Raw genomic sequence first — 27,549 nt, 5'->3', positions numbered from 1 at the left:
TCCAAATACATTACTGTTATACAAGCCTTTGTCCCAGGCTCACCTTTTATAGGAAAGAAAGGGAAGACAATAATGGGTAAATGGATGGCTATATGGATATAAGTTGGCCATTATTGGTAAATATTATTTAAGTAACCACAAAATGTATATTTCAAGGTATTCTTTTCTAATTGACATATAGAGAAAACCATTTTAGTTAACTCATAAAACACAAATGAAATCTGCTATTCTGAAAAATACTCATTGGAAGTTTTCATATCAGTGAGAAAAATATGGAAGGCAGACAATAGCTACAAATGGATGAATAACTAGTTCTTTTGAGATTATTCATTTTCTCTTACAAAACTATTAGAATGAGTACAATTTGTAACTACCTATATTCTGGGTTTCCTTACAGGTAATTTCATAAAGCCTTTCCTAAATTTAGATGTCATTTATTTTCATTTGATAGATTCTGTAAATAACACAGAATGCGTGACAAGAGACTTGAAAGGATGAGGTTTGCATGTACTTTGGTGCAGTCTAGCAAGAGGCCCTTTGACTGGCCTTCTTTCCTGTTCCCAGGGAATTCCTTAGGCAGTCCCCATGACATGGTACTTTCTGGCAGCCCATACTTTCTCCCAAGGAAGTGCCATTAGAATTGCACACCTCAATTTTTTTCATTACATAACTTAAATCATTGTTAACATTCCCTAATGCCCCTAGCCAACACTGCTCCTGGGGATACCTTCTAAAGAGTCTCATTAGTTCCCATGATTCACAATTACAAATTTAGGTATGAACCCCATACCACATCCCTATATCTTCTGTACTCTCATCTGGTTCTATGCAGACAGCCTCATCCTCAGCTCATTCTCCAGCCCATTCCAAATTTTCATCTCTCAATTGAACTTTTTACAGGTCCTCACTCACAACTTCTAATTTTTATTCTCTGAATTCCACTGATCCTACAGCTCATTCTATTAGTTATACAGGGGTTTCAGGCCCCAATCTCAGTACAACTTTCACTTACATACTCCATTTTTGTGAGAGAAGCCCCAAATTTCATTTACTAGAACATATGCTTGACAGCAACAGGGCATTTATTTATTTAGTTCATTGCCACACCTAGTGTCCAGAAGAGAGATTGGCACAAATGCTTAACAAATATTTGTTGAATGGATGGATTTATCCATTAATTCTCCACATGGCCCAGTTCTGAATTTTGTGTGTAAATGATCCTTAATAAACATTTGTTGAATCAAGCAACATTTGTTGCTTAGCTCAAAAACAGTCCTGTATTTTATAAATTTTAGTTATAGGCCACTAAGCAGAACTTTTCTAAAGTAGTTTCCTGACCTTTTAAAACTACATAATAAAAACATCTCTTCCTGAGAGGGGACTTTTCTTTCAGGAACTTCCCTAATGAGGCCTGGACCACATCATCTGCTGCCAGAGACAAGAATTATAAAATTTAAGCTAAAAACCTTCAGAAATGTAATCTTGTCTTAGAGTGAGGATACTAAGGTCAAAAAAGCCATGCTGCATGAATCATAATTCAATTGTTGTGACTTACATTTCTATGTTCTTCTGAAATGATTTGTTTTAGAGTATAGATAATGGAAAATGTGAGGAAAAACATGGCTTGGATTGGCAAGATCTGGGCATCTTAACACCAGGCCTATAGTAGCCTGGTGTTTTCACCCATATAGGACAAGGGAGAAAATCATATCTTCTAATTTCTTTACATCTGATATAATTGAGAAGCCCATGATTATAGGCTTATTACCCTCTCTTCTAACCACAAGAAACAATTGGACAACCGAGCAAAGACTGAAAAGACCCAGCATCCTTGATATTATGGTTCAGATGTAGTTTCCTCCAAAAGCTCACATGTGAGACAATGCAAGACGGTTTGGAGGAGAAATGGTTAACCTAATCAGTGAATTAATCCTTAATGGGACTAACTGAGTGGTAACAAGAGGCAGGGAGACAGGCAGGGTGTGGCTGGAGAAGGCGGTTCATTGAGGGTGGGGCCATAGGGACTATATTTTGTATCTGGAGACTGAAGTCTCTCTCTGCTCACTGATCATCATGTGTACTGCTTCCCTCTGCCTATTTCTTCTGCCATGATATTCAGCATCACCTGACTATGAGATAAACTTGCATTTATTCATGCAATAAATACTAAGCTTCTATGAAGCCAATCCTAGTCTTGGAACTAGAGACAGAGAGATAAATCAGATGGCTGCAGTCTCTAATATGATGGGGGTGATGTCAAGAGAGAGAGGGATACATGAAAAATAAAAATAATACATGAAAAAATAATTCCAGAGAGTGAGATGCAGTGAAAAAACCATTCTAATGGGACAGAAAGTGTCTGGGGGTTGGGTATACAACTTTAAAAGGGATATCATGGAGAAAGCACCCTTGAAGAGACATTTGCTTCTAGATTTGAAAGCGAATAAACCAACCATCAGTACAGCAGTTCTGAGATCTGGCCTACTTGAAGGATAGTACGGAGCATGTGGAATAAAAAGACAGGAGCACATAATCTGGGGAAGTAGAATTGTATAAGACTTGTACTTGAATCATAGGGCAATGGGTCTTTATTCAGGCTTAAGTGATTTTGCCTAAGGTTTTAAAATTTGGTTTTGTTGGACTGTAGAGAATTAGGAGATTAAGCAGGGATACCAGTTATGAGGCAGTTGTAGTGGAACACAGGTAGATAGAAGCAAGTTGTATTTTGTAGAAAGGGAAAGAGGTATCAAGGAGAATTCCAGGGTTTTAGCTTGAAGCAAGTAGTTAAATGGTAGTGAAAGATTATATAAAAAGGTAAATATATTCATTCATATCTGCAAATTGTGCCAAGATGTATCAAGATTTGATACAAAGAAATGTTTTTTCAGAAAGTTTGGGAAATCCTTTTGTGACAAATTATGTATATATGAATATGTGTAAATTTGACTACAAATCTGAATATACAGAGAACTATGCTGACTCTAGAAATATAAGCATACAGAGGGTATTAAAACCACAATTATGGTGACCTGGTTTGATGATGTGGAAATGAAGAGGGCTAAAATTTGAGCCCAAAGCAATTAAACATTTAACTGGTGAACAAAGGAGAAGGGATCAGCTAAAAAAAGAATGGCTGGAAAGAAAGAAGACTACAAAGAGCATATGCTACTGTAAAAGTCAAGTGGAGAAAATGTTTCCTGAGGAGAAGTAAGTGACCAATTACCTGAAATGTGCTGAGGACTGAGAATAAACCCACCACTGGAATTGTCAACATTGTGATCATTGTTCACTGCAAATATTTTTAACTTTGAGTAGCATGCACACAATGCATGTTCAACAGGAGAGAAGTGAAGATATAATGAGAGACTAGGGAGTTGAATCAGTAAATATAACAGAAATCGTGCAGGTATTAATGGGGATAGGGCAAGATCTGAGTCTTCAAGGAAGGTGCTCATGCATATTAGACAATATCAAACATCCTTGAAAATATGCTTTTTTATTTTGACACAAAAGAGGTTTAAATTTACATTTGTAAGCACTTTTAAAAGATATGTTACTATAATAAAGGGAAAAGTTGAGCTAAATAACATTTTATTAAGAACACAAATTTTCAATGTATCAAAAATTTTATTCTGAGGATTTCAGACTATTAACATACAAACTAAAAGATATAATTTATATACCACACCACAAACTGAGATGCTCAAACATATTGTTCAGAATATGATTATTCAAAAAGGGCTACAGACATTTTAAAAGGATATTTTCTTTGTCTTGTTTCCATAATCTTCCTAGATAGGACATTAGATGGTTACCACATATAATGTGTGTGAAACAACATATTAAATGTGCCTTTGCAAGCCAAGTCTGAGATGTCATGTAATTATAGACACATTGAATGAATAGTTTGGAATAATGTTCCACTGTCATCAAATTACATCTTCATATACATGTGTAATCCACTTTGCACAATGGCTTCAACTAGATGTACATGTAATTAAGTCATAAAGTACACTAACAGTTGCTATTTAGTTGAAATTTTGCCTTTTCATTTTAAAGAAATGAAGAGAAAACACAGTCTAGTGAACATCAAAGTACTTTTTTGAAACTGCTAAATCTCATCAAAGAGGTCTTCTGCACTGCTGTTTCTCAGTGTTTCTAAAGACATGTTTTCAGCTGAGATGTGCTCCTTTTTCAACGTCTCAGGTAGTGAAGAATCAAGCCTAGAGTAAAAAAAAAAATCAAGAAAGTTTTATTTTAAAAAAATTCCATTCACAGAGTAAATGAAAATGAAAACACATATAAATAAAATGACATTTAAATCTGGCTTCAGGATGATTTAGAGATTTATTTCCCTATGCTGTTAACTGTAAGAAAAGAGACATGAAAGAAACTTTATTTAATTATTTAGAATTAATCTGCCTCTATTCTGAGCTAACAGATGTTCAAGGTTCTATAACAATAGTCATAATCAAGGTAAGTATGTAAATTATGCTATTCTCTGTGTTGTAATCATTTCTATACCAGATATTAGGAGGTATCTCAAGGCATTCTTTTACTGAGTCCATAACAATTTACCTTTATTCTTTGGTTCCTTTAATTCTACCTATTGCTACACATTTTAATCTCACAGTAGCAGAAAATTCTGATTACATGAATTTCTTCTAGGTCAGACAATTAAATATAATTAAAAATGATTCTTCACATTTATGGCAGTTGGTCTGCATTTACTGAATCTACATATTTTCATTTAGTAAACTCAATTTTATGTAAGTACAGCCTGCAGTTTCTACTTCACTGGACTGACCTCTGTCTGTATGTCCATGTTTTCTTTGAGTCCTAGGATAAAAAGCTTGTTCATTGCCATGATCACTGCTAATTAGTCCTTGGAAGAGTGAGTTACAGGATAATAGAGCTCAACCAGAAGTGGTGCTTAGGAACACATTTATATCTTTGTATAAATCTAATTAGTGGTTTTCCAAGGAACCCAAATAAAATATGCTTAATAATAGCTATCAGAGGTGGCTTCAGAGCCAATTATGATTAGGCAACTTGGTATAGCTGGAAGAGCAGGGGACTGATATCAGCACACACAGGTTTGAAACATGGTCTACTTCTATTAGTAACATGACTTTAGGCAAGTCATTTAAACCAACTGAAAATCAGATGATAATATGTGCCTCATAAGTGGTCTAAAGATTAATTGAGGTGATGTAAATGAAATGCTTATAAATTCCTACAAAAGACTTGGAAATTATTATTATTAGCTGCTAATATTGAGTCAACTACCTAATAGCTCCAGCTAAAAACAGAATAAAAGAATAACCAACTAAAATTCAAAAAAATCAACTATGTTTATTTAGATGATGAGCAAGCCAGTTATTTATTTGTTTGTTTATTTATTAGGGCTGAGGATTGAACCCAGGGTTAGGTAAGCACTCTATCACCAAGCTAACATTCCCAGTCAGATGAAGACTATATTAAAAATACTAAACTCATACTTAGTTGCACATATTATTTGAAATGAATCTACCATAGGGTCCTTCTTATCCTCCTGACTGCACACAATTAACCATGATTGGATACCACAAGCAAAGTTCAGATAACATTATCCTCACAGGAATGCAAAGATGCTAGGCATTACTACATTGTCAAGATTATTTTGGGAATGCAATGTTAAAATTATAAAAAAATACAGGTATAATTCTTATAACATGAAACTAAATATCCAAAAAAATGTTCCATAAGGAGGATAAAATGATATGGTATAGAGTAAATTATGCATAAGTTTTCAACGCTAACTTAAAACATATTAAACAAAAAGAAACAATCAATGAAGTGGAGAATGGAACCAAATTTTTACCATGTGCAGATTAGATACAGGACTAATCTCTAGAATATATAAAGAACTCAAAAAACTAAACACCAAAACCCCTAAATAACCTAATCAATAAATGGGCTAAGAAATTGAAAAGACACTCTCAGAAGAAGGTATACAATTGATCAACAAATATATATATAAAAAAAGTTCAACATCTCTAGCAATTAGAGAAATGAAAATCAAAACTACTCTAAGACTTCATCTCTTTCCAGTCAGAATGGCAGTTATCAAGAATACAAACAACAAGTGTTGGTGAGGATGTGGGGGAAAAGGCATACTCTTACATTGTTGGTGGGATTGCAAATTGGTGCAACCACTCAGGAAAGCAGTATGGAGATTCTTTAGAAAACCTGGAATGGAACTACTATTTGACCCAGCTATTCCACTCCTTGATCTAAATATACCCAAAAGAATTAAAGACAGCATACTACAGTGTTGCAGCCATATCAGTGTCTATAGCAGCAAAATTCACAATAGCCAAACTATGGAACCAATTTAGATGCCCTTCAATAGATGAATGGATAAAGAAATTGTGGTATATATACATAATGGAATATTACTCAGCATTAAAAGAGAATAAAACCATGGCATTTTCAGGTAAATGGATGAAGTTAGAGACTATCATGCTAAGTGAAGTACGCCAATCCCCCAAAACCAAAGGCGGAATATATTCTCTGATAAGTGGATACTGATCCATAATGTGGGGTGGGGGTGGGGGACATGGGAGGAATGGAGGAATTTGGGATAGGGCAAAGGGGAGGGAGAGGACAGAAGGGGGCATGGAGATAGGAAAGATGGTGGAATGAGATGGACATTATAACCCTAGGTACATGTAGGATGACATGAATGGTGTGACTCTGCTTTGTGTACAACCAGAGAAATGAAAAATTATGTTCCATTTGTGTACTATGAATAGAAATGCATTCTGCTGTCATGTATAACTAATTGGAACAAAAAATTAATTAATTTAAAAAAATCAGCAAGAAACAAAAGGATCGCTCTGCAGTGGCAAATCTTAAGGAAATAGATTACTTGTGCTCCATTTATGATTCTCATTTCCTTCTAAAGTCATGAGGTGCTAAAGAGATTTTTACTCTTGTTCGAAGTACCTAGACATAGCTAGTGCTCAGTAAAAAACTCTTCAATGACAGATCATTATTCCATAGCTTTTATATCCACAGTAAGTCAATAGAGTAAATGTAAAACTCTCCTCACAGCTATAAACAAAAGTTTAAGCACATTCACAAGTGATAAATATTTAAGACCTTTTATACATCCTGAAAAGCATAAAACATAAAGATAATTATCTTATTTTGCATTACTGCAAAATTTGCATTTTGTATTTTCATTCTGTTTTTTAATAAAATTGTATTATTCCATACATTTTTAGTTTTGCAACTTGATATTTTTACTCTACAATATGTTTGAAAGGTTTTTGTGTGCTGAAAAATTTAGATCTGTATTCACCATCAAAATTTAGAGCTATATTCATCATTAATTTAATCTGGATGTACTAACCATTAGTCCACTGATTGGTTCCATTCTTAAAAGATTTCATAAACAAGACAATAATCAATATCTTAGCATTTTTATCATATTATTTTTTATGAACAAATTTGTTACCAGATATTATGCTTAGAGGTGAAATCAGAAAACCAACAACGGATTCTCAGCAACACATATAAATAAATAAAATAAAGGTCCATTGACAATTAAAAAGTATTAAAAAACTTGTAGAAATTCCTATGTCCTATTAATTTCATATTGAATTAAAACATACACATTTATTTTATTAGTGGAATAAAATAAATAATATTAATTAAGGAGAAAAGGATAATGATAAAATAAGAAACTACAGAGTTAAAGGCTGAAGCACACAGTTTTTTTTTTCACTTAAAGAAAATAAACAACCTGTATGGAAAGTCTTATTAGAAAGAGAACAAAACAAGTAATTCAAAACATGGGAGTTCATCTCTATTTAAATTTACAGTCATTAGTTATAAATTATACACTCTACAAATATTTTTATTTGACTTTTTACCACATTTACTCTGATTTTTCTTTCCTCTGATCATTTGAAATGCCTAATACCTAAGTCCTAAATTCCAACATAGAGTTTTATTCATTTAATCAATATTTGTTTAATATGCACTATGAATAACAGCTCACTGTAAAAAATATAATAAATGTAATATGGTTCTTGTGCTCAGAAAGCTTTTAGTTAAACATTTAACTTTATCTAATATTTAAAAATGTGTGTTTTCATCCTAAAAAAATGTATATAAATAGCTTGTTGGTAAGAACTGTGTCATGTAACTTGTTCACAAAGAGTGATTTATCCCTTTAGAAATCCATAAATATTATATCATCATTTAGTGTTCAGGTAGATTTTCAGATAGTTTTTCCTGGTAACATGATTCAATAGGAGGCGTTCTAATTCCAGGATCAGGAGATCTTCATTTATTCTCTACAACATCAAGATTTTGGTTAGGTCACAGCACCTTTAAGAACTTCAATTTCTTAATTTAATCTTTGGAAAGCTAGAGTTACTATACATGACTCTGGGGTTCTCAGTCTCTGAATTCTGAGATAGTTATGCTCAAGTACTTGAGCATAGACTGCTTTAAAAGTTCTCAAATATATTAGTGGAATAAAATAAATAATATTAATTAAGGAGAAAAGGATAATGATAAAATAAGAAACTACAGAGTTAAAGGCTGAAGCACACTGGTTTTTTTTTTTCACCTGAAGAAAATAAAATGAAACTCTCCAGATGATGACTACCTTGAGTTTTGTTCTAAAAAATATAACTGTAGGGGGCTGGGGTTGTGGCTCAGCGGTAGAGCTCTTGCCTAGCCTGTTTGAGGCACTGGGTTTGATTCTGAGCAACACATATAAATAAAGTAAAGGTATAAATAAAATAAAGGTCCATTGAAAATTAAAAAGTATTAAAAAAAACTTGTAGAAATTCCTCTGTCCTATTAATTTCATATTGAATTAAAACATACACATATGTATACTTGAATCAAAATGTACTAAAATCATCTAATTAATAATGAATAATGCAGATTAAAGGCTAGATTTGTCAAAAGAAATGTACCACCAAGGGAAAGTTTCTTTAAAGTGTCAGTATGATTGACTTTTTAAAAAACTTTCTGGGAGATGACTTATCAAAATATTTCAAAATGATATTTTCAGATATTTTCTCATTTTGTAAAGATGTTTTCTCAACCAAGTTTAAAATGTAATTACCATGACTGGAATAGCAATTTTCCCTTATTCAGATAAGAAACATTAGTATTATTTGGAGACAATTACTTAGATTTTGTAACATATTCTGAGAACAATATTTCTAAAGCCTGTTAAAAGTGTCAACCAGAGCAAATGGAGAGATTCACAAAAATGCTTAATGATTGATGGTATTGTGATACTTAAACCGTTATGCTCATTTGACTTGTGACACAAACAGTGGTGCTGAAATGAAAAGAATCAATTTTTATTGATTGGCTCATCTACATCTTTACCTACCAAAAGACCTGGGATGTGTTCTGTTTAATCCTAAGTAGGTGTACATGAAATTCAATTCCAATCTTCAAAGTTTTTAGAAGGAAGTAAAAAAGAATGCATCTAGTATCTTGGGATAAGAAAGTTTGTTTGTTTAAGACAGAAACAAAAAACCATAAAGATAGAAATTAATTAATCCAAACATACTAGAAATAAATGCTTCTATTCATCCATAGACACATTAAGGAGATATAAAGGCAAGTCATAAACTGTGAGGATTAGTGCAACACGTGCTACTGACAAAAGATTAAGCACCCCCAAGAACTCCTACAAATAAGTTTTTAGAACCCAGAATAATTAAAAAACATGTCAAAGACTACAGGGATTTCCAAGAAAAGAGGGCAGTGGGGGTAAATAAGCATAAGATAACAATTTCAATTTTACTAATGAACAAGAAAATGCAAACTAAAACCAGTGTGAGATATTTTATACCAAATTTGCAAAATTTAAAACATGTAACAACATCAAAGATTTCAGAGGATGCAAAGTAACCAAATAAATTATTGCTGGTGCAATTACATTTAAAACCACTTTGGAAAATCATTTGTCAATAACCACCAAGGTATATAAGATGTATGCATTTATAACTCAGGAATTCTCCTCCTAGGTATACACTCAGGAGAAACATTTCCATGTGCATGTCAAAAGATATACACACAAAGATGCACTGTTGATAATAGTGAAAAACTAAAAACTACACAAATGTCTCCTGAAAGCAAAATGGACTTATAAATTACCTAATTTTCACACAATGAAATATTATACAGTTATGCACATACATGAATTACAAACACAGATTAAAAAGCAAAAAAGCAAGGCACAAAAGAATACACACAGTGTGATTCTACTTATTTAAGTAAGTTCAAAAACACAAAGTTCAGCATCAACAATCTTTGAAGAATGGTGCGTGTATGTGTATGTGCACTTTATCAGTATATCTATATATGCATATACATGATAGTTTTGGGATCTTATCTGCTCTTCCATAAGAGGATAGTTCTGGATCTTTTTAGCTCCTCCATGATAATGTCTCAGATTTCTGGTTTGTAGCTTTGTTCATGGGCTAGAGTTCAGTTTTAGACATGGTGACTAAGTCTGAAGTATCTGCAGGACATGTAAATGAAGACAGATGTTGAGTAGGCAAGTATTTATATAGGTACAGTACTCAGGGAAGATGTCTGATGTCCATGTACAGAGATAGGAGTCACTGCCATATCACTCACAACTAAAGGAAAAGGAATGAATCCAAGAAATCATCCAAAGAAGAGTTTTATCAAAGAAAAAAGGTTTAGTCTGAGACAGGGTCAGTCAACTAAAGAGAGAAATTCGTTACAGAGATTGAAAAGGAGTGATTCCAGAGAGATGAGGAGAACTGGGGAGGAATTTTGTAACAGAAGGCAAGGGCCAAATTTATTTTGTATGCCCACAGCTTGCTACCTACATTCTGGCTCTCTACAACTCTGCTGCTCAATTTGCAAACACAGTTTAGGTAAATTGTTTTACTCCTCATGAATTATCTGGAGTAGAGAAGAATAACCTAAAAGGATACTGCTATGCTCATGGTTTATTACAGATTAGAACAGGCACTGTTTTTTTGAGGGAAGAATGAAGTCTTAAATCCTTAAACTATGGTAGTTACAGCAAAAATGTACCAAATGGCCAACACCTACCTAGAGTTCAAGGCAGGGCATTCTGAGGTAGCTGTTTCTCTTATGTTAAAATAAGAAAGTCTATACATTACAAATTTATTTTACTGAAAAATCCTTTGGCACCTGTCTACCCATCATATGTTCCTCTGGGAGTTCAGACAAAACTCAGACATGGGGAGAGGGAGAAAGATGAGAAGTAAGGTAAGGGCAATGTACTAGGTAAGAATCAAACCTGAGCATTTGCTGGGACATACATTATTAGGTAATAATAAAAGCCAAATTGTGGTTTGATTTTAGGACATATCAAATCAAATATTCATTAAAACAACCTTAAAAAACAGCCAAATAAAAACTTTAGCTACTTTCCTCTGTTAAGTATTAAACAACAGCTGTCATATTGACCTTAGCAGAGTACTCATTATATAATAAAGTCAATTATAGAAATATCTTTTCAATGGAAATGCACTTCAAATTTGACATCACTGAAGTTACCACTGTATTTTCAATAAAATGTTAGAATTAAAAAAAATACTTGACATTAGAATAAACAGGATAAGTAGCTTACAAATTTCTAGTTGACCTTATAAAAACCAAAAGCATCTTCTAAATAAGTTAACAGACCGAAGCCCTCAGGATCCAGTAAAACCAGTGTTGCACATTGTCTGGAATTCACTGGGTCTAGACGTCATTTCACTGGCCTGAGAAAGTGAAAGAAGAGAATCTCACTCTTCCTTTTTGGCACCAAAAATGGCAAATAAAAGAAACTGTATTACTTATTTCCAACTAAATTCCTAAAGATATTTTCTTCTAATAAATATGCCCTTACTGTTTGAATTGATGAAGTGTAAGATAAACATTGGAAATATGCTTTGAAATAAGTTATTTTAAATGAAACAAGGAAAAGAGAATAGGGGTTTATGTTTAATGCTAAATGCACTTTATAGATATTGGGTAAGGATGATAATTCTAAATTTTCCTATAAAGTACATATATTATGAATTTAAAAATAAAATTATCAAATCCTACTTAGTTTTATTTCAAATCAACCATCAAGATAAATATATCCATAATCCCCAAGGCAGCCAACCATTTATGCAGAAATTTCATAAAAATAAATTATATTCTTTTCATTCTTGCTGGACTTGGCTCAGAAAAAAATAATATTGTCAAGGCAATTCATTAGATTACCTATACTAAAGTCCATACACACATAAAAAGATCAATGACTGAAATATCCTATATTAAATTATATCCTATTTGGTCTTCATTTATTGTAAGTTTGAAATAGTATAGGTTACGTATGCTGTTGTGGATCTCTGCTTATGAAAGTAGAAAACTGTTATCTTGGTATATTCTGTATAACTTAATTGTAAGTTAGTTTAGGCCCTCTGTTAGATTGCTGCTCCTTGGTGGGCTACAAATGAAGCCTCCCTCAGTAGCCTGGAAGCTTTGCCAAGTGGTGAGGGTCTGCTTTATTTGACCTGGTACAATATTTGCCACACAAATGTTCCACTGAGTGCATGTAGTAACTAATGAACAAATGACTAAATGAATGAGATTGAGAGTATTCATAAAACAGCTCAATAAAGTTGAGTAACTTGCCCAAACCTGCACAGGTAGTAAGCATGGAAATGGGCAGGCAGACAAGCTGGCTGTGGAGCCAAGATTTTAGCCTATGTTTCCCTCACTTCCAAATCCCTAAAAAATGTGACATCAGTGAATAGGGGCCATTAACTGCTATTTTTATTCTGAAGATGTTTCCTTTTCTCAGGAAGGCAAGTTGGATGAATGTAGTGTGTCTCAAAAAGTGCTTCTGTTAAATACTTTCTGAAAAATGAGATCTGTGGTATAAAATGTTTGGTAAATATTTCTATTCTACTAAGTCCTCTAATTGTTTCATGTACATATTATATATTAAAAAACATAAAATTATTCTATAAATAAACGTGTTAAAATTTTAAGTAAAATTAAAGGTACAGAAGAATGTGTGTAGAAAACTACAGAGTGTGTATATGTATCATAAATATGTGTATATATATGTGTATATATATATCTTTTGTATATGGGTGTGGGTGTATGTATCCTGGCTTCACTGCCAGCTTGTATGCCTACCCACTTCCATGCTTACTACCTGTGTGGGTTTGGGCAAGATGCTTAATATTACTGAGACTCCTTATTAATACTCGCTACCACATTTAGTTAGTAGTTTATTGATTAGTTAATGTACTCAGTGTACATTTGTGTGCCAAATATTGTGCAAGGTCTGTTTAAATAAAGTGGACTCTCCACTTGAGAAGCTAGTGAGGGAGCCTTCACTGTAGTACATCAAGCAGCATGTGTGTATGTTCGATGTGTGTGTGTGCCATTTATCTAGAATAGCTTTGGAAGGATATACAAAGAACTGGTAATGATGAGGAGAAATTTGTAGCAAGACACAGGGATAACTTTTTTATGTATGGTCTTAAAGTTGGGACTTTAGAAAATAATCTTATACATAGAGTATGTTTTAAAAAATGCTTTCTTTAAAAAAAAAGAAAAAAGGAGCTTGTTTAACATAGATTTTCCAAATGAACTTTTCTCATACTCTCTACACTAACAACACCCCAAGCATTCTCCAGAATAAGCTGCATCACTTGCTTCCCTGAGAATGCAACATCACTAGCCTGATACCCCAAAACTTAGTGATCTAATGAAAGAAAAGATAGAGAAAGGAGACAGAACTCTACTCTGGGTTACTATAAGAAGTGGAAACACATGTGCAGACAGTAATACCAGCCATAGAGGTTAGTGATTTCTAATGAAGAATGATAGTTTCACCACAGTCTGGAACCAACTGTTTTATTTTCCTATTGCTGCTGCAACAAATTACCACCATGTAGTGCCTTAGAATAAAATCTATCATTTCATAGTTCTAGAGGCCACAAGTCTGACAGAGATCTCACTGGCTAAAATCCAGGTGTTGGCGGGGCAGTGTTCCTTTCTGGAAGGCTGAGTGGAGAAGCTGTTTCCTTGCTTTTTCCAACTTCTCAAGGTCACACCCTTTCTGTTTTCAAAGCCAACAACAGTGGACATCTTTCTCACATCCCCACATGCTGACTCTACTTGCTTTCTTATGTCTTCTCTGACTTTTCTCTTCTGCTTGTCTCTCCCACTTACTACAAACTTTTGTGATTATACTGGACCCACCTGAATAATTCAGATTAATCTTGCTATTTTAAAGTGAGTTAATTTGCAACCTTAATTTCCCTTTGTCATGTGGTCTAACATATTCTTAGATTCCAGGGATTAAGATCTGGACATTTGTGGGGAGGCATTAATCTGACAATCATTCCATACTTGGTGAGGGTTCAATTGTTATTCCAATCTACTGGAACAGGATGAGTAAGAGCAGGAAATGCAAGGCCCAAAGCTAAAAGGAATCTTTAAGCTGGTTGGAAGGGGGATCTTCAATGTCTATGCAATATGATCCAAAGCTCAAAAAAAGCACATTATGTCTTTTCTAGAAATTAATGGAACCAGAATCATTAAGAAAGGCTGGCAAGTACTATCATCCATATCTACCCATCCAATATTTATTGAGTGCCTATCCTTCGTCAGAGACAGCCAAAGAGTTGGGATAGAAAAGTGAGCAATCAATCAAGGCAGAAATAATACTGAGCTGCTGAATGAATGCCCCTAAATACATATTCATAGTAGCTCTTGTCTGTGGGATAACAAAAGATAATACTACATTTCACTACAATGGTTTTAAAAAGTAAAGCTATTAAAGAATTATCATAGGTACATGATCTGTGTGGTGTCACACAGGGCCACAAGTTTAGAAGGACTTCATACTTGCAGTAATTTCTGCTGAATATTTTCTATACTTTCCATGAAATGGGTGACTTGAATGATTCTTCAGCATGAATTTTAAGAAGTCATTCTATTTTGTAAGATCACCAATATCATATAACTTTTATATAAAGCAAATATAAAACTGATATATAAAATGAAACAACTACAAAATAATGGAAATAATCTATAAAACATTGTGGCTTTTGAGTTAAAAAGATTAAACTTTTCATATGATATTAAAAATATAGTCAAATTGTAAAGCAAAACCAAGATGTATAATGATGCAGACTTCTTTTAAATCATTTCACTGTATCCCACAATGGGTAGGAATTCACTGTATAAAAGAGGCAGTACAAGCCATGGATGATGTAGTTGGTATGTGTGCTCAGCTTTAATGGAGAAAGGGCAACCTCTCCCCTCCCTGAAAAAGATTTTTAAGTGTATAGTATTATGATTCCAATAAAAGTTTATGTGTCACTACTAAACTTTTATTTATCACAGTAAAAACATGTGAACTAATCTTAAACATTAAGTCAATCAAATTCATACAGAAAGATGTTGACTGGCGTTGTTATGTTCTCATAAGTATATTAACTAAGCACACTGTGTACACTCTGTGAAATTTTTATGCTTACATAAATTACAATTTTCTCAAGATTTTATATTGAACCAATGTTCATTTTGAGGAAGCAGAGTTAAGTATAGCATATGGTTCCTTTAGTGCATTTATCAATACAATGTGGTCTCATTTCTTTAATTGTCCTATTGCAACCAATTGCATAAGAAAAAAACATAAAAATGAAGTTATTTAATCATAATGTTCCAAAACTTGTAGTGGAAGCAGCTTTTACATGTTATTCAGAAATATTAGCAAATTTACTAAAATCAGTGGTTTGTAAAAGCATTGGTTTAATTTGCCCAAATGCAGAATTGGCTGTAGCATTTAATTATTATGACTTGAATCTAAACAATTCAAATTGCCCCCTTTTTAAAAGCAGAAATTGTTTTGGTATTATAAGAAAGTTATACATCTCAGCTTTGATTGTTTTCTAAACCATATAACTATCACTATTCTTGCCTTTTATTTCTTTCTCCTTCAGCCCAATTTCATATCGCTAATAATTAGTTATCTTCCCAAAAGACAAATTGGATTGTTAGTTTCCATTCCTATAAGGCTTGGTTAAACTTTGGCATAGCAAAATAACTACAACAAAAGTTTTTTTTTTTTTTTTTTTTTTTGCCGTTCACCAAATACATTTTTCTCTCTTAGTCTCCTTACCTTTCCACATACATTCCTTTGCTTTAGGACTCTTCTAGGCTTTTATTCATCATTCAAAGACAAATTCAAGTGTCACTGCTTCTGTGAGACCTTCTATGCACCCCCCAGGAGAGATAGTCATTATCTCCTACTTGCCCAAAGTATATCTTAAATCGTGGGTTTTGTTCCAGCAACTACTGCTATAAGTTACCTCAAGCCTAGTGGCATAAAACAAATATCATTTTATTGTGCTCACATTTTTAATGAGTCAACAATTTGGACAGGGCATAGTGGGGATGGCTTGTCTGGGAATTATTGCTGGGAATATTGAAATAATATTGCTGGGAATACTGAAAAACTGTGAGTGATTCAAAGGCTACATTTGTCTACCAGTGAGTCTATGGTGGCTTGGTTTCTGACAACATGGCAGCCTCGGGTAGTCAGACTTCTTAAATAAAGCTTAAGGATCTAAGTGTAAGGTTTTCTCTTCTGCAGCTGCCTTTAGAAATCACACAGCATCACTGCTCCTGCATTCCATTGTTTACACAAGTTGAAAATCCCTTCCATATTCAAAAGGAATGGTGGACATAGAAACCACCTCTTAATGGAAGCAGTGTCAATCACAGACTTTGATTTTGAACATCTTTGTTCCTTATATTGAGAATCGGAATTATAATTTAGAACCATTGCTTATGTCAAAAATTGACACAATTCCACAAAATAAAGAACTAAATCTCTACTGAATAAATTGAGTTCTATTGAAAGTATTTGCCTTCTTTTCCTCTTCGAGTGGAATGTGAAAAAAAGCTATTGATAATCTTATATAGGATTTACACAAAATAAAATCTATTCCAGATAAAGACAGCAGTATAGATCTTTTTTTTTGAATTTTAATATTTATTTATTTTTTCTTAGTTCTCAGCGGACACAACATCTTCGTTTGTATGTGGTGCTGAGGATCGAACCCGGGCCGCACACACGCAGGCGAGCGCGCTACCGCTTGAGCCACATCCCCAGCCCCAGTATAGATCTTTTAGAAGTGTCATTACATTAAAAAAGATTTAAACTGCATTTGTGGCTCAGCAGAGAAATTTTAATTTTTGACAACTCTTTGCAGACTAGCAGTTTGTTTACTTTCCATCATGAGCTAATTTATTTATTTTTCTAAGTAGTTTTGGATGCTTATAAAGTTTATGTCTACAACTCTACACTAACAGCATTAGTTTTGTTACATACAACATTACTGGAAAGTTTAGGAATGGACAGTTGTGTCCTTAAATGAATGGTCTTTTAATCTTCATGTCTAAATGTCTCACTAATAAGCTGATCAACTTCTAGGTGCACACACACACACACACTCAGAACTCACCCAGTAGAAGACTCTAGTTAGTTGGATTTTCTATTAGGTTTCATTAAATTATTATTGTTATTATTATAATTATTTATTATTATTAGTGCTATAGGAATGTTAAATTCAAGCTTCTACTATCTGGTTACCGAGAAACAAGACCAATAAGTATTTATACTTTTCTTATTGCAAGGAAATCAAAGCTGAAATAAAAAGTTCTTCATACATTCTTTATTCTGAAGAGAAAGCCCTAGTTATCAATAAGAAATTATCATCTTCAATGTTATAATCAATTTCCAACCAAAAAGGAGAATCAGATTTCAAAAATCAGAATGCATAAGCAGAAATTAAATGTTAAACCAAGAAATTCTAACACTTGTTTGGAATTAGAAAAACTGTCATCCATAAATTCACATGCATCCTCAAAAGACAACCATGAAAACTGAATAGGCTATAAACATGCCTGGAAAATATTTAGCTGGATTCGACAGTCTGATCATAATTTCCCTTGAAATATATATAACCTCCAAATTCCTATCAAAATGTTACTGGGTCTCCACAGAAAAGAATCTTAGTTCTTTCAAATGGCTGTCTAAATTACATTCTTTTATTATTTTCTGTAAAAGTAGTCCTATTTTTAAATTAAAAAAAAAGGTGTTTAGTATTTCCATTCTATCACTGAACTACAACTAAGAAATCTGGAAGTGACTACAAGGAAAAGTTTTAAAAACTCATTTGTAAGAACTCAAGTTTCCAGAAGGCAGGAACCATGGTTGTCTTTGTGTAGTTTTTCACATATAGGAGATTTTATGTAAAAATGTGGATGTGTAACCGACGTGATTCTGCAATCTGCATTTGGGGTAAAATTGGGAGTTCATAACCCACTTCAATCTAATGTATGAAATATGATATGTCAAGAGCTTTGTAATGTTGTGAACAACCAATAAAAAAAAAAAAAGCAACTTAAGTTTTTTGTTTTTTTTTAAAGTTTGTTTTTAAAAGTTAAACCCAGGACACTATTTTTATATACATATAAATAACGGTTTTGCAAAATATTCCACAAAGACTAGTCTATGATACAGATAAACTATTAGAAAATAATAATCATAAGAACTTAATTGATAGTCAACTCAATTATAAGAACCTATTTTTCGGGCTGGGGATGTGGCTCAAGCGGTAGAGCTCTCACTTGGCATGCGTGCTGCCTGGGTTCGATCCTCAGCACCACATACAAACAAAGATGTTGTGTCCGCCGAAAAGTAAAAAAAATAAATATTTAAAAAAATTTTCTCTCTCTCTTAAAAAACAAAACAAAACAAAACAACAACAACAAAAAATCTATCTTTCCTACAACCCTTACTTCAACCAATATTTTCCAGTGTCAGGTACTGTGAAATCTCTTGAGATGTGAAGATTTAAAAATATCTTTTGGGGCTGGGGTTGTGGCTCAGTGGTAGAGCACTTGCCTTGAATGTGTGAGGCACTGGGTTCGATTCTCAACACCATATAAATAAAAAATACAGGTTTGTCAACAACTAAAATAAATAAAATAAATATAATTTTACAAAAAAATATCTTTTATCCTTGAAAATCTCACAATCTAGTTGAATAAAAATACATTTAAATAATTAGTTAAAACACACTATAGTGACATGTGCAGAGTACTGCTTTGTAGAATTAAAAACTAATTTTTAGCTCCAAATCTAAAGCCAGAAATATATCTTTCCTTATAGAAGGCCTATACATATTTGCAGATGTATACATTAAAAAAAATCTCATGTTATACACAAAATGCTATTTACTGTATATTATCTGATAATTTCTCATAAAACTTGGAGAAATAGTTGATTGTTAATGATTAAAAACAATTGTTATTCTTAACAGTAATACCTCTTTTCTTTACTTAAGCAAATTTTGGCTTAAAGAAAATGGAAGTGATTGCTATTTATCAGTCCACTGAACATTGAAGGGGAAAGTTGACTCTAAGTAAATTTTATTTCATTGAAATAATGATAGACCTTTCTGATCCAGACAAACTCAGTGCAGATATCCAAAATTTTAGGGTGGGTTAATAGGCTATTTCCACATCTGAATGTTCCTTCTGGGTCCAAAATTTTATTATTTAGTATTCTCAGACCAGACGAGAATGGCATAGATTTTAGTGTTGAATCATACCAAATAAATATTATTTAGGGTGGAACAATTAACACTTAAATATTTGGTACAAACAATACATTTCTCTTTACACTTTCAAGAAGAGTAGGCCTTCAAATACAGAAGATACAAATCTTAGAGGATGCTAGTAATCATATTTTTTCTTTTGTAACTATAAAGTAGTATATTCAAGTTTCATAGACTTCAGAAAATCCAGAAAAACAGGATGAAATAATGATTTTCTCTATCTTAATTATTGTTATTTTAGTGTATATATTTTAAAATTATATACATATAAACACAATATATATGTGTGTATATATATATATATGTATACACACAATTATTTAAAAGTAATTCTACTATGTAAAATACTTTGTAGCATTTTACCCTTAAAAATTCATTGGGGAAAACTTTTCTTTGTCAATTATTACAGGTTTACATAATCATTAAAAAATGACCTTATAGTATTCTATTACATTGAGCTATTTAAAATATATAATTGAGTTTTGATTCAGATTAAAATACTGTAAACAAAATAAATGTCTATTATAAGTTACATTTCAATAACATCTTTGAATATACTCCTTCTAGGTATTGTCCTTAAAGGAACAAGTCTATTTAATTCTATTGAAAATTCTATTTGAAAATGGTTTAATTTCATTAAACCATTAAACCAGGAATACTAAAGGGGAGAAGTGTAGTTTATAAGAGAGTAGCATATGTGTTTTGCTATTACATAGAAATTAATTTTTTAATGTAAATTTTATTTTGGTGTAATATAATTTTTAGCATAGGAAGGTTAAAGCATTACACAGATAAAAAGAATTTGGTGAAACAATTGCCATAGTAAGTGCCCTTATAAACCAGGAAACAAAGGATTCAATCTTAGGGGAATGAAGAGAATATTTGGTAAAATACTTATTTGTTAACAAAGAGAAAGTGATCAAAACTTCTTCAGGTTTTTCTTTGAAGACCATCACCTCCTTCTAATTTGCCAGTCATAAAAAATTCTGATACTACATATCATGAATATTACATATTGAATGCAAAATTTTGTTCATTTTTTCAGGTATTTAAATTAGGTTATCTAATTATAGATGATAAGTGTTTTATGCCCATTTATGCAAGTGTGTGTGTCAAACTCTCTTACACATCAAATAAATTATTATTTTTAATTTGGACATAAGGCACACATGTGTTTCACATGAGATTTAGAAATATCCAGAGCCCACAGAGCTTAAGTGTATAGTACACAGAAGACCAATAAAAGGACTAAATAAACAAGGTAACTTATACATTGGAAGCTCCTTGTTTATCATGATACTGATATTTTAATTCAAGTATACAATATCATACTTTGCCACCTATGTAACCAAAAAATAATTTAGGAGGGAAAAAGATAACATTAATATATTTTCTCTTTCTCTGCAAATAAAAATTCCTATCATAAGTTCTGTGTCAACTTTGCATATAGACTGAATCTTCCCTCCACTTTTTTTGTACTGTTTATTTTAGTTCAACATCCAAATTTTTGTTTCAATTTTATTTAAAGTTGCTAATCTATCACTAAGTGTTACAGTTTATGTTCATTAAATATTGTTATGGGAAACACTATGCTAAGATTATTATTCATGTAATTGTCACAATAAACCTGTGTTCTTACAGCCTCTATTTTTTCAGGTGAAAATAATCCTTAGATATTGCAGTAACTCACCAAGGTCTCACAACTTATAAACTGGACAAGGAAGGACTTGAACTCAAGGGCCTGCCTGCCTCCTCTGGTTTTAACCAATCCCTCTTTCCCTTTCCCTACTTACTGTCATTTTTTTATGTACCCAAATTCTTTGTACTCATCTAAAAAGCTCTATCTCTCATGAAATTTGCCTTGAACTTTTTAAAAATCTCACATCATGTATCCTAGAGAAATATTCTAACATAAAGTAAACTACAAGTGTTTTCAAAAATGGTTTTATACACTATCTGGCTAATCATAATGTGTAAAACTGAAAGCAAGACTAAATACATCAAATACCTCTTAAAGTAAAGGAGGTGTTTATGGTCAGATTATAAGCTCTATTTTTTGTTAAAGTCATTAACATCACCATTTTGATTGACAAATACTTAACAAGCACTCAAAAGAGAATTATGCTTTACTGGATGCTGTCTGCATACTATGAAATTGACATGGTCACTGCCTTCTTTGAGCTTATAATCTAAAACAGATACTATGGTATTAATGCATATAAAAAGATAAAGATGCCTATGTACATCTGTTCAATGAAATACATTGCACAAAATATTTATATTATGTTCCAGCCACAATGAAAGTTTTGTTATTGTGTGTGTAAGACTGAAATATTCATATTCAGAAAAAGTTGAGGTAAGGGTTTTTCAAATGCAGGTTTTTGTCTGTATAAAAACACAAAAGCTCACATCTGTGCAACTGGGACTTTATTAGAAGAATACAGATGTCAATCACTACATAATAACCACTGTACACATGTGAACCAGATGCTTCCATGTAAAATAACCCAGGGTGTTTTACAGATGAATCACTGAAAACATAATTACACATCAGTCTCAGTTTATTAGTAACAGGTCCACTTATGAGGAAGCCATATGGTACTATCCATCCAGAAGTGGTAGAAAATATAAAAATGGCTACTTTGAGATGTTCTAATATAAACTCTTTTTGTGCTGATTTGCTCTATTGTTTTCGTGATGAGGTAAGTGATTATTATATGTTTTCAGTTAACTGTCTTTGCGATAAAGGTGTATTTCTGCTTCTTATTAGTAAAGGTCATGCCAATAAAGTTTACATTATATTACCCTCTTTTCAAAGGATGTTATTTCAACGGAAAAAAAAATGCTTAGTGGCTACATGACTCCTATCTAATTAATGACTTTTGGGGTAAAAAATTCATTTACAACATCTCAGAATGTGAACTCAGTATCAAAACACTTATGCATATTTTCTTTTACATATAACTTAAATATTGAGTAAATATATAAGGATTTACTGCAAATAAAGCACATGTAAAAGCTGTCAGGAAGCATTTATATTTTATAACATTGATACTTTAGAGTTCCAGGGGTCACTAGACTGTTTCACAAAGTTGTCTATCTATTTCTAAAATCAGTTTGCTTGTTTTCTTCATGTATTGTAGCACCATTTGGCAAATAGAAATGCAATTCTTACTTAACAGCAAAACTTTCTAAAAGGAGTCTAATTTTCTTATTCAAAGAGATTCTTCAAAATGAAGAAAATCAGCACACCAAAAACTACTTCTATGGAGCACTTTGTTAGGAATTCCACCAGGAATGGGGCACAGGGTATCAAAAGTATCTAGAGTACTACTGTAATTATCCTTATTGTACTCTGATGCTGGGGAAGTAAAGACAGTTTAAAATCCTCTCAATAACTAAAATCCCTAAGAAACATGATAATAAGCTATATTTTCATGTTTCAGTCTTCAGGTTTTCTTTTGTTTACTGTTTGACTGCATACGTCAAAAAAATGTCTTGACAAGTGGGTCCAGCTTCAACTTCCCCTTCTTTCCAGCCTTAAAATGTTTTCTTACTGGTACTAAAAGGGAAAACCCAAACCCATCATCATGAATTACTCCACAATGATTTAAAAAACTATTTTGGGATAGTGTTTGATATATACACTATACACGTAACATGTAATCTGCATATAAGTTAGAAAATATAATAACAAATCACACTCCTGCAATGCTACCACCTATCTTTAGTCCACAAATTTGCTGAACATAGTGATGTACACCTGTAATACCAGCAACTTGGGAGGCTGAGGGAGGAGGATTGCAAGTTGTAGATCAGCCTCAGCAACTTAGCAAGACCCTGTCTCAAAAGAAAAAATAAAAAGAACTGCAGATGTAGCTCAGTGATAAAGTGCCCTGGAGTTTAATACCCAGTATCACAAATAACACATAAATTTGCCATATTTACATCCATTCTGCCCCTAGCTAAATCTATCCTAGATTATGTGACAATCATTCCCTTGCCTTAAAATGAAAAGTTTTATTATATCTATCATATATTTCTAAATAATATCTTGTATAAATGCTGCTTCATTTTAGAGTGATATAAAAATAGATGCACACTATGGCTAGTTTTCTGTGATTTGCTTTTTCACTCAATATTAAGTAGCTAGAATTTATCTATGTGCTTTATTAATTTTAAATGTTTCCTAATATTATATAGTGTGATTATTATAATTAATTTTGTGTTATTTTTGCTAAAATAATGCTATGAACATATTTTAGATAAATTTTCTGAAGAATATATACTAGAATTTCTCTTTTTACAGTATAGATTCTTGTATTACTCTTATAAAATGATACTAAATTGTTATTTAAAATGTTTGAACTATTCCACCCCATTAAGTGTTATATAAAAGTTATAGCTGACCAATTCCTCATCAACACTTAATATTATCAGAAGTTCAAATTTTTGCCCAAATGGTTTTAGGTGATACCTTTTTGTAAGATTTTAAAATATATAAAATTTATATTACTACTTTTGTGTTGAAAGAGAAGTTCTAGGAACAGAATCATTTGAAAATAAGTTTGCTAATTTGTTCTCACAATTATATCTGAATACTTTAGTATCAGATGAATGTAAATATCCTAATGACCATCTTCTACTTAAACCACAACCCTAAGGCAGAAAATTATCATCATTACTATTAATTACTAGATTCCATTGTTTCAAATATTCCAATAACACCCTTTAAGCAAAATGCTAAGACCACACATTACTTTAGCAGTTACATCTCTTTAATCTTCCTTAGCACTTCAACCACTTCATGAGGTGCTTTTAATGCTAATTGGAAAGTTACACTGTAGAATGTCTGTTAATTTGAGTTTGTCTGATATTTCCTCATGATTTGAGTAGAGTCATGTATCTTTGGCAGGATTATCACAGAAGAGCTACTGCATTCTTATTGCATGTAGCTTTCAATTTGCACCATTACTGATATCAATCTGATTAGTAGGTAGTGTCTGCCAATGTTTCTCTACTGTAAAGTTTCTCTTCATTCCATTTGTTTTGTGGAGAGGTAATGATAGAGGCCATCTTTTCATATGTTTTAAAACTATTTGTTTTTTTCTCTAAATGGTTACTCAAGTCTTCAGTCAATTTTTCTACTGGGTTGCTTGATTTTTAGTTATTGACTTAGAGAATACACATTTCTTGTCATTTATATATCTGATAGTTCCCCCACTGTATTCTTCTTTAGAACTATGTTTAGTCCTTTTGCTCTTCTATATAAATTTCAGAAACAAATTGTCAAAATCTCCTTGAGATTTCAATGACAAATAGAGTGAATCTACAAATAATTTGGGAAGAATCAGAGTCTTTGATTCTTAACCTTCAAATTTTAAAATTTGCTGTTATCTTTTATATTTTGATACTTATATATTTTGAATCACATCTTCTGTTTGATTCTGATGTATAGAAATAAAATTGACTTTTATATTTTATCATATATTACACCACTTTGTTAAATGTTTTGATAATAGAGTATTCATCTATAGATTCTTTTAGATTTTCTATGTGTCAATAATATAAAGTGTGAATGTTGAAAAAAAAATTTTTTTCCAAGACTTAAACATTTTATTTCTTTTTGTGCTCTACATTTTAGAATTCGAATACAATTGTGAATAGAAGAAGTGACTATTATGTTGACCTGAGAAATAATTTCCTTTTTTTGTGGCTTCTTGGGTATAGGACAAAATTGTTATAAACTCTCACTTGTGAAGAAATTTTATTATGTCTGAGCAATAAATTTTATTAAACTTCTTTGCACTAACTGAATTTACCATATAGTGTTTCTCCTTTATTCATTGTGGTATATTGCAATTACTTATTCCTTCCTAAAATAAACCCAAACTTTTGTCACAATTTTTCATCTTTCTTAATGTTTAACTTATTAAAAACTGTACATATTTAGTATATAACTTGATGTTTTGGCATACACATCTTAATGATCATACTAAAGTTAATCAACATGTTCACCATCACATAGTTACCATATTGTGTATGTGTGTGATGTGAACATTTAAGATCTATCCACTCTTAGCAAATTATGGTATTGTTAATTATAGTCACATTGCTGTACATAAAACCTCTAAACTGATCTATCCTGAATAACTGAAATGCACCTTCTCATCAATAGCTCTTTGTATTTACGTTTCTTCCATCATGTTTTTTTTTTTATTCTTTGAACAAAAATGCATTGCTAGATTTGGTTTGCTGATATTACTCAGGATTTTTGTATCTATGTTACTAGGTTGTAATTGTTTTTTATAAAATTCTCAACCCCACTTTTTTGTTTGTTTCTGAAATCAAGGTGATGTTACCTTCATAGAATGAATTGAGAGTGTTCTCTATTTATTTTCCTGAGAAAGTTTGATAATACTGAGATAAATTCTTCTTTGGTTATCCTAAGAACTTTTCCTCCAGAGAGTATTTGTGTTTATTTTTACCACAGCAGGGGGTACAACACAAGGACCCTCAACGCTCAAGTCTTCCAGCTGATGTGTTTACTCACAATTTTCAGGGCACCCCTACTTGTCAGTGTGTTTATTGTTCATAGCATGGTTCCTACTTTGGTTTTGGCTTGTTGCTGTTTTGGTCTTGAAGTTTTTCATAATTTTAAATGCATTTTGTGTGCATCAGAAGTATGTATATATTTGTGATTTATGTGTCCCTCAAAAATCACATATATTTGTAATTTATGTTTTCACAGAGGAATTCAGAAGTTTTAATTTAGTAGTAAATAGCATCTTTTGTCAAAGAAAAGCCAAGTTGGGAGTCAGATAAAGCTGTATTAAAATCTTGGATCTTACCTGGTCATGCAATCTTGAGGAAATCAGAATTTTTCTTAATCTGTCTCCTCTTTGAATTGGGGATATTAACACATAAATTTATAAGGTCTTTAAAAGTATATAGCGAAACATAATTAACATTTATTGAGCACTATGAGCCAAATCCTGTTATAAGCACTTATAAGTATTAACCCATTTAGTCTTTACAATGGCCCTAGGATATAATATTATCATCATCTCCTTATTTCAACTGTGTGAAACTAAAAGATGTTAATTAAGTAGCTTGCTCAAGTTAATTAAACTAGTAAGTTGAGGAGATGAGATTCAAACTTGAAAGTCTACTTTTATTGCTGAACAATATTGTGCTATAATTTGCAGCATTAAATGATTTAAGTTATGTAAAAGGTCTACAATAGTGCCTGGCACACAGTAAGTAATTTAAACTAATAGATAAATTTTCATAATAACAATATATTAATTAGTAGTAAAATAATTCATAGGATAAATGAATGAATCTGCTATGATACAACACCACATAAAGTATTATTCAGAAAAGCAAATAAATACTGATAGAGTTCTATATGGAATTATCTCAGAGACATTATATCAGATGCAAGAAGACAGACTCAGGAGGGCTACAGATTATATGATTTCATACTATGTTCCAGAAAAGGCAAAACTCAGGTTAGCAGTTGCCACAGCTGAGGATGGGAAGAGAGGATTGACTGCAAGTTAGCAAGAGGAAAATTTCTGAAAATTTCCCAAACTGACTGTACAAATTTATTACAATTATAAAATTGCATACCTAGGAAGTATGAATTTTACTTTACATTTATTATATGTTAACAAAGCAAGTCAAATTTTTAAGAAGTAGCAATCTGTCTCCTGAAAGGGCATTTTCCAACAACTTGACATTCATATCAAGCTTTTATTCTGATTAACATGTAGATTTATGCCATCAATTACTTTAAAAACCTACTGATTTTTTTTTTAAAGTCGAGTGT

The 27,549-nt window shown here is 32.2% G+C and overlaps 1 protein-coding gene across 2 annotated transcripts in view; it reads right to left on the bottom strand.

Annotated features, from left to right (window-relative positions):
* Positions 1–3,572: 3,572 nt before the first annotated feature.
* Xrcc4 (X-ray repair cross complementing 4) overlaps positions 3,573–27,549 on the bottom strand; it is a 248,776-nt gene continuing 224,799 nt past the window's right edge. For both annotated transcript variants that reach the window (XM_077796138.1, XM_026394550.2), the window contains one exon: positions 3,573–4,223. In XM_077796138.1, the coding sequence (XP_077652264.1) occupies positions 4,112–4,223 (112 nt within the window). In that variant the 3' untranslated portion in view covers positions 3,573–4,111. The remainder of the gene's footprint in view (positions 4,224–27,549) is intronic.

The sequence above is a fragment of the Urocitellus parryii genome, chromosome 1, assembly GCF_045843805.1.
Source record: "Urocitellus parryii isolate mUroPar1 chromosome 1, mUroPar1.hap1, whole genome shotgun sequence".
Lineage (NCBI taxonomy): Eukaryota > Metazoa > Chordata > Mammalia > Rodentia > Sciuridae > Urocitellus > Urocitellus parryii.
Note: the sequence above shows the minus strand (reverse complement) of the source record. Positions and strands in the feature narration are given on the sequence as shown.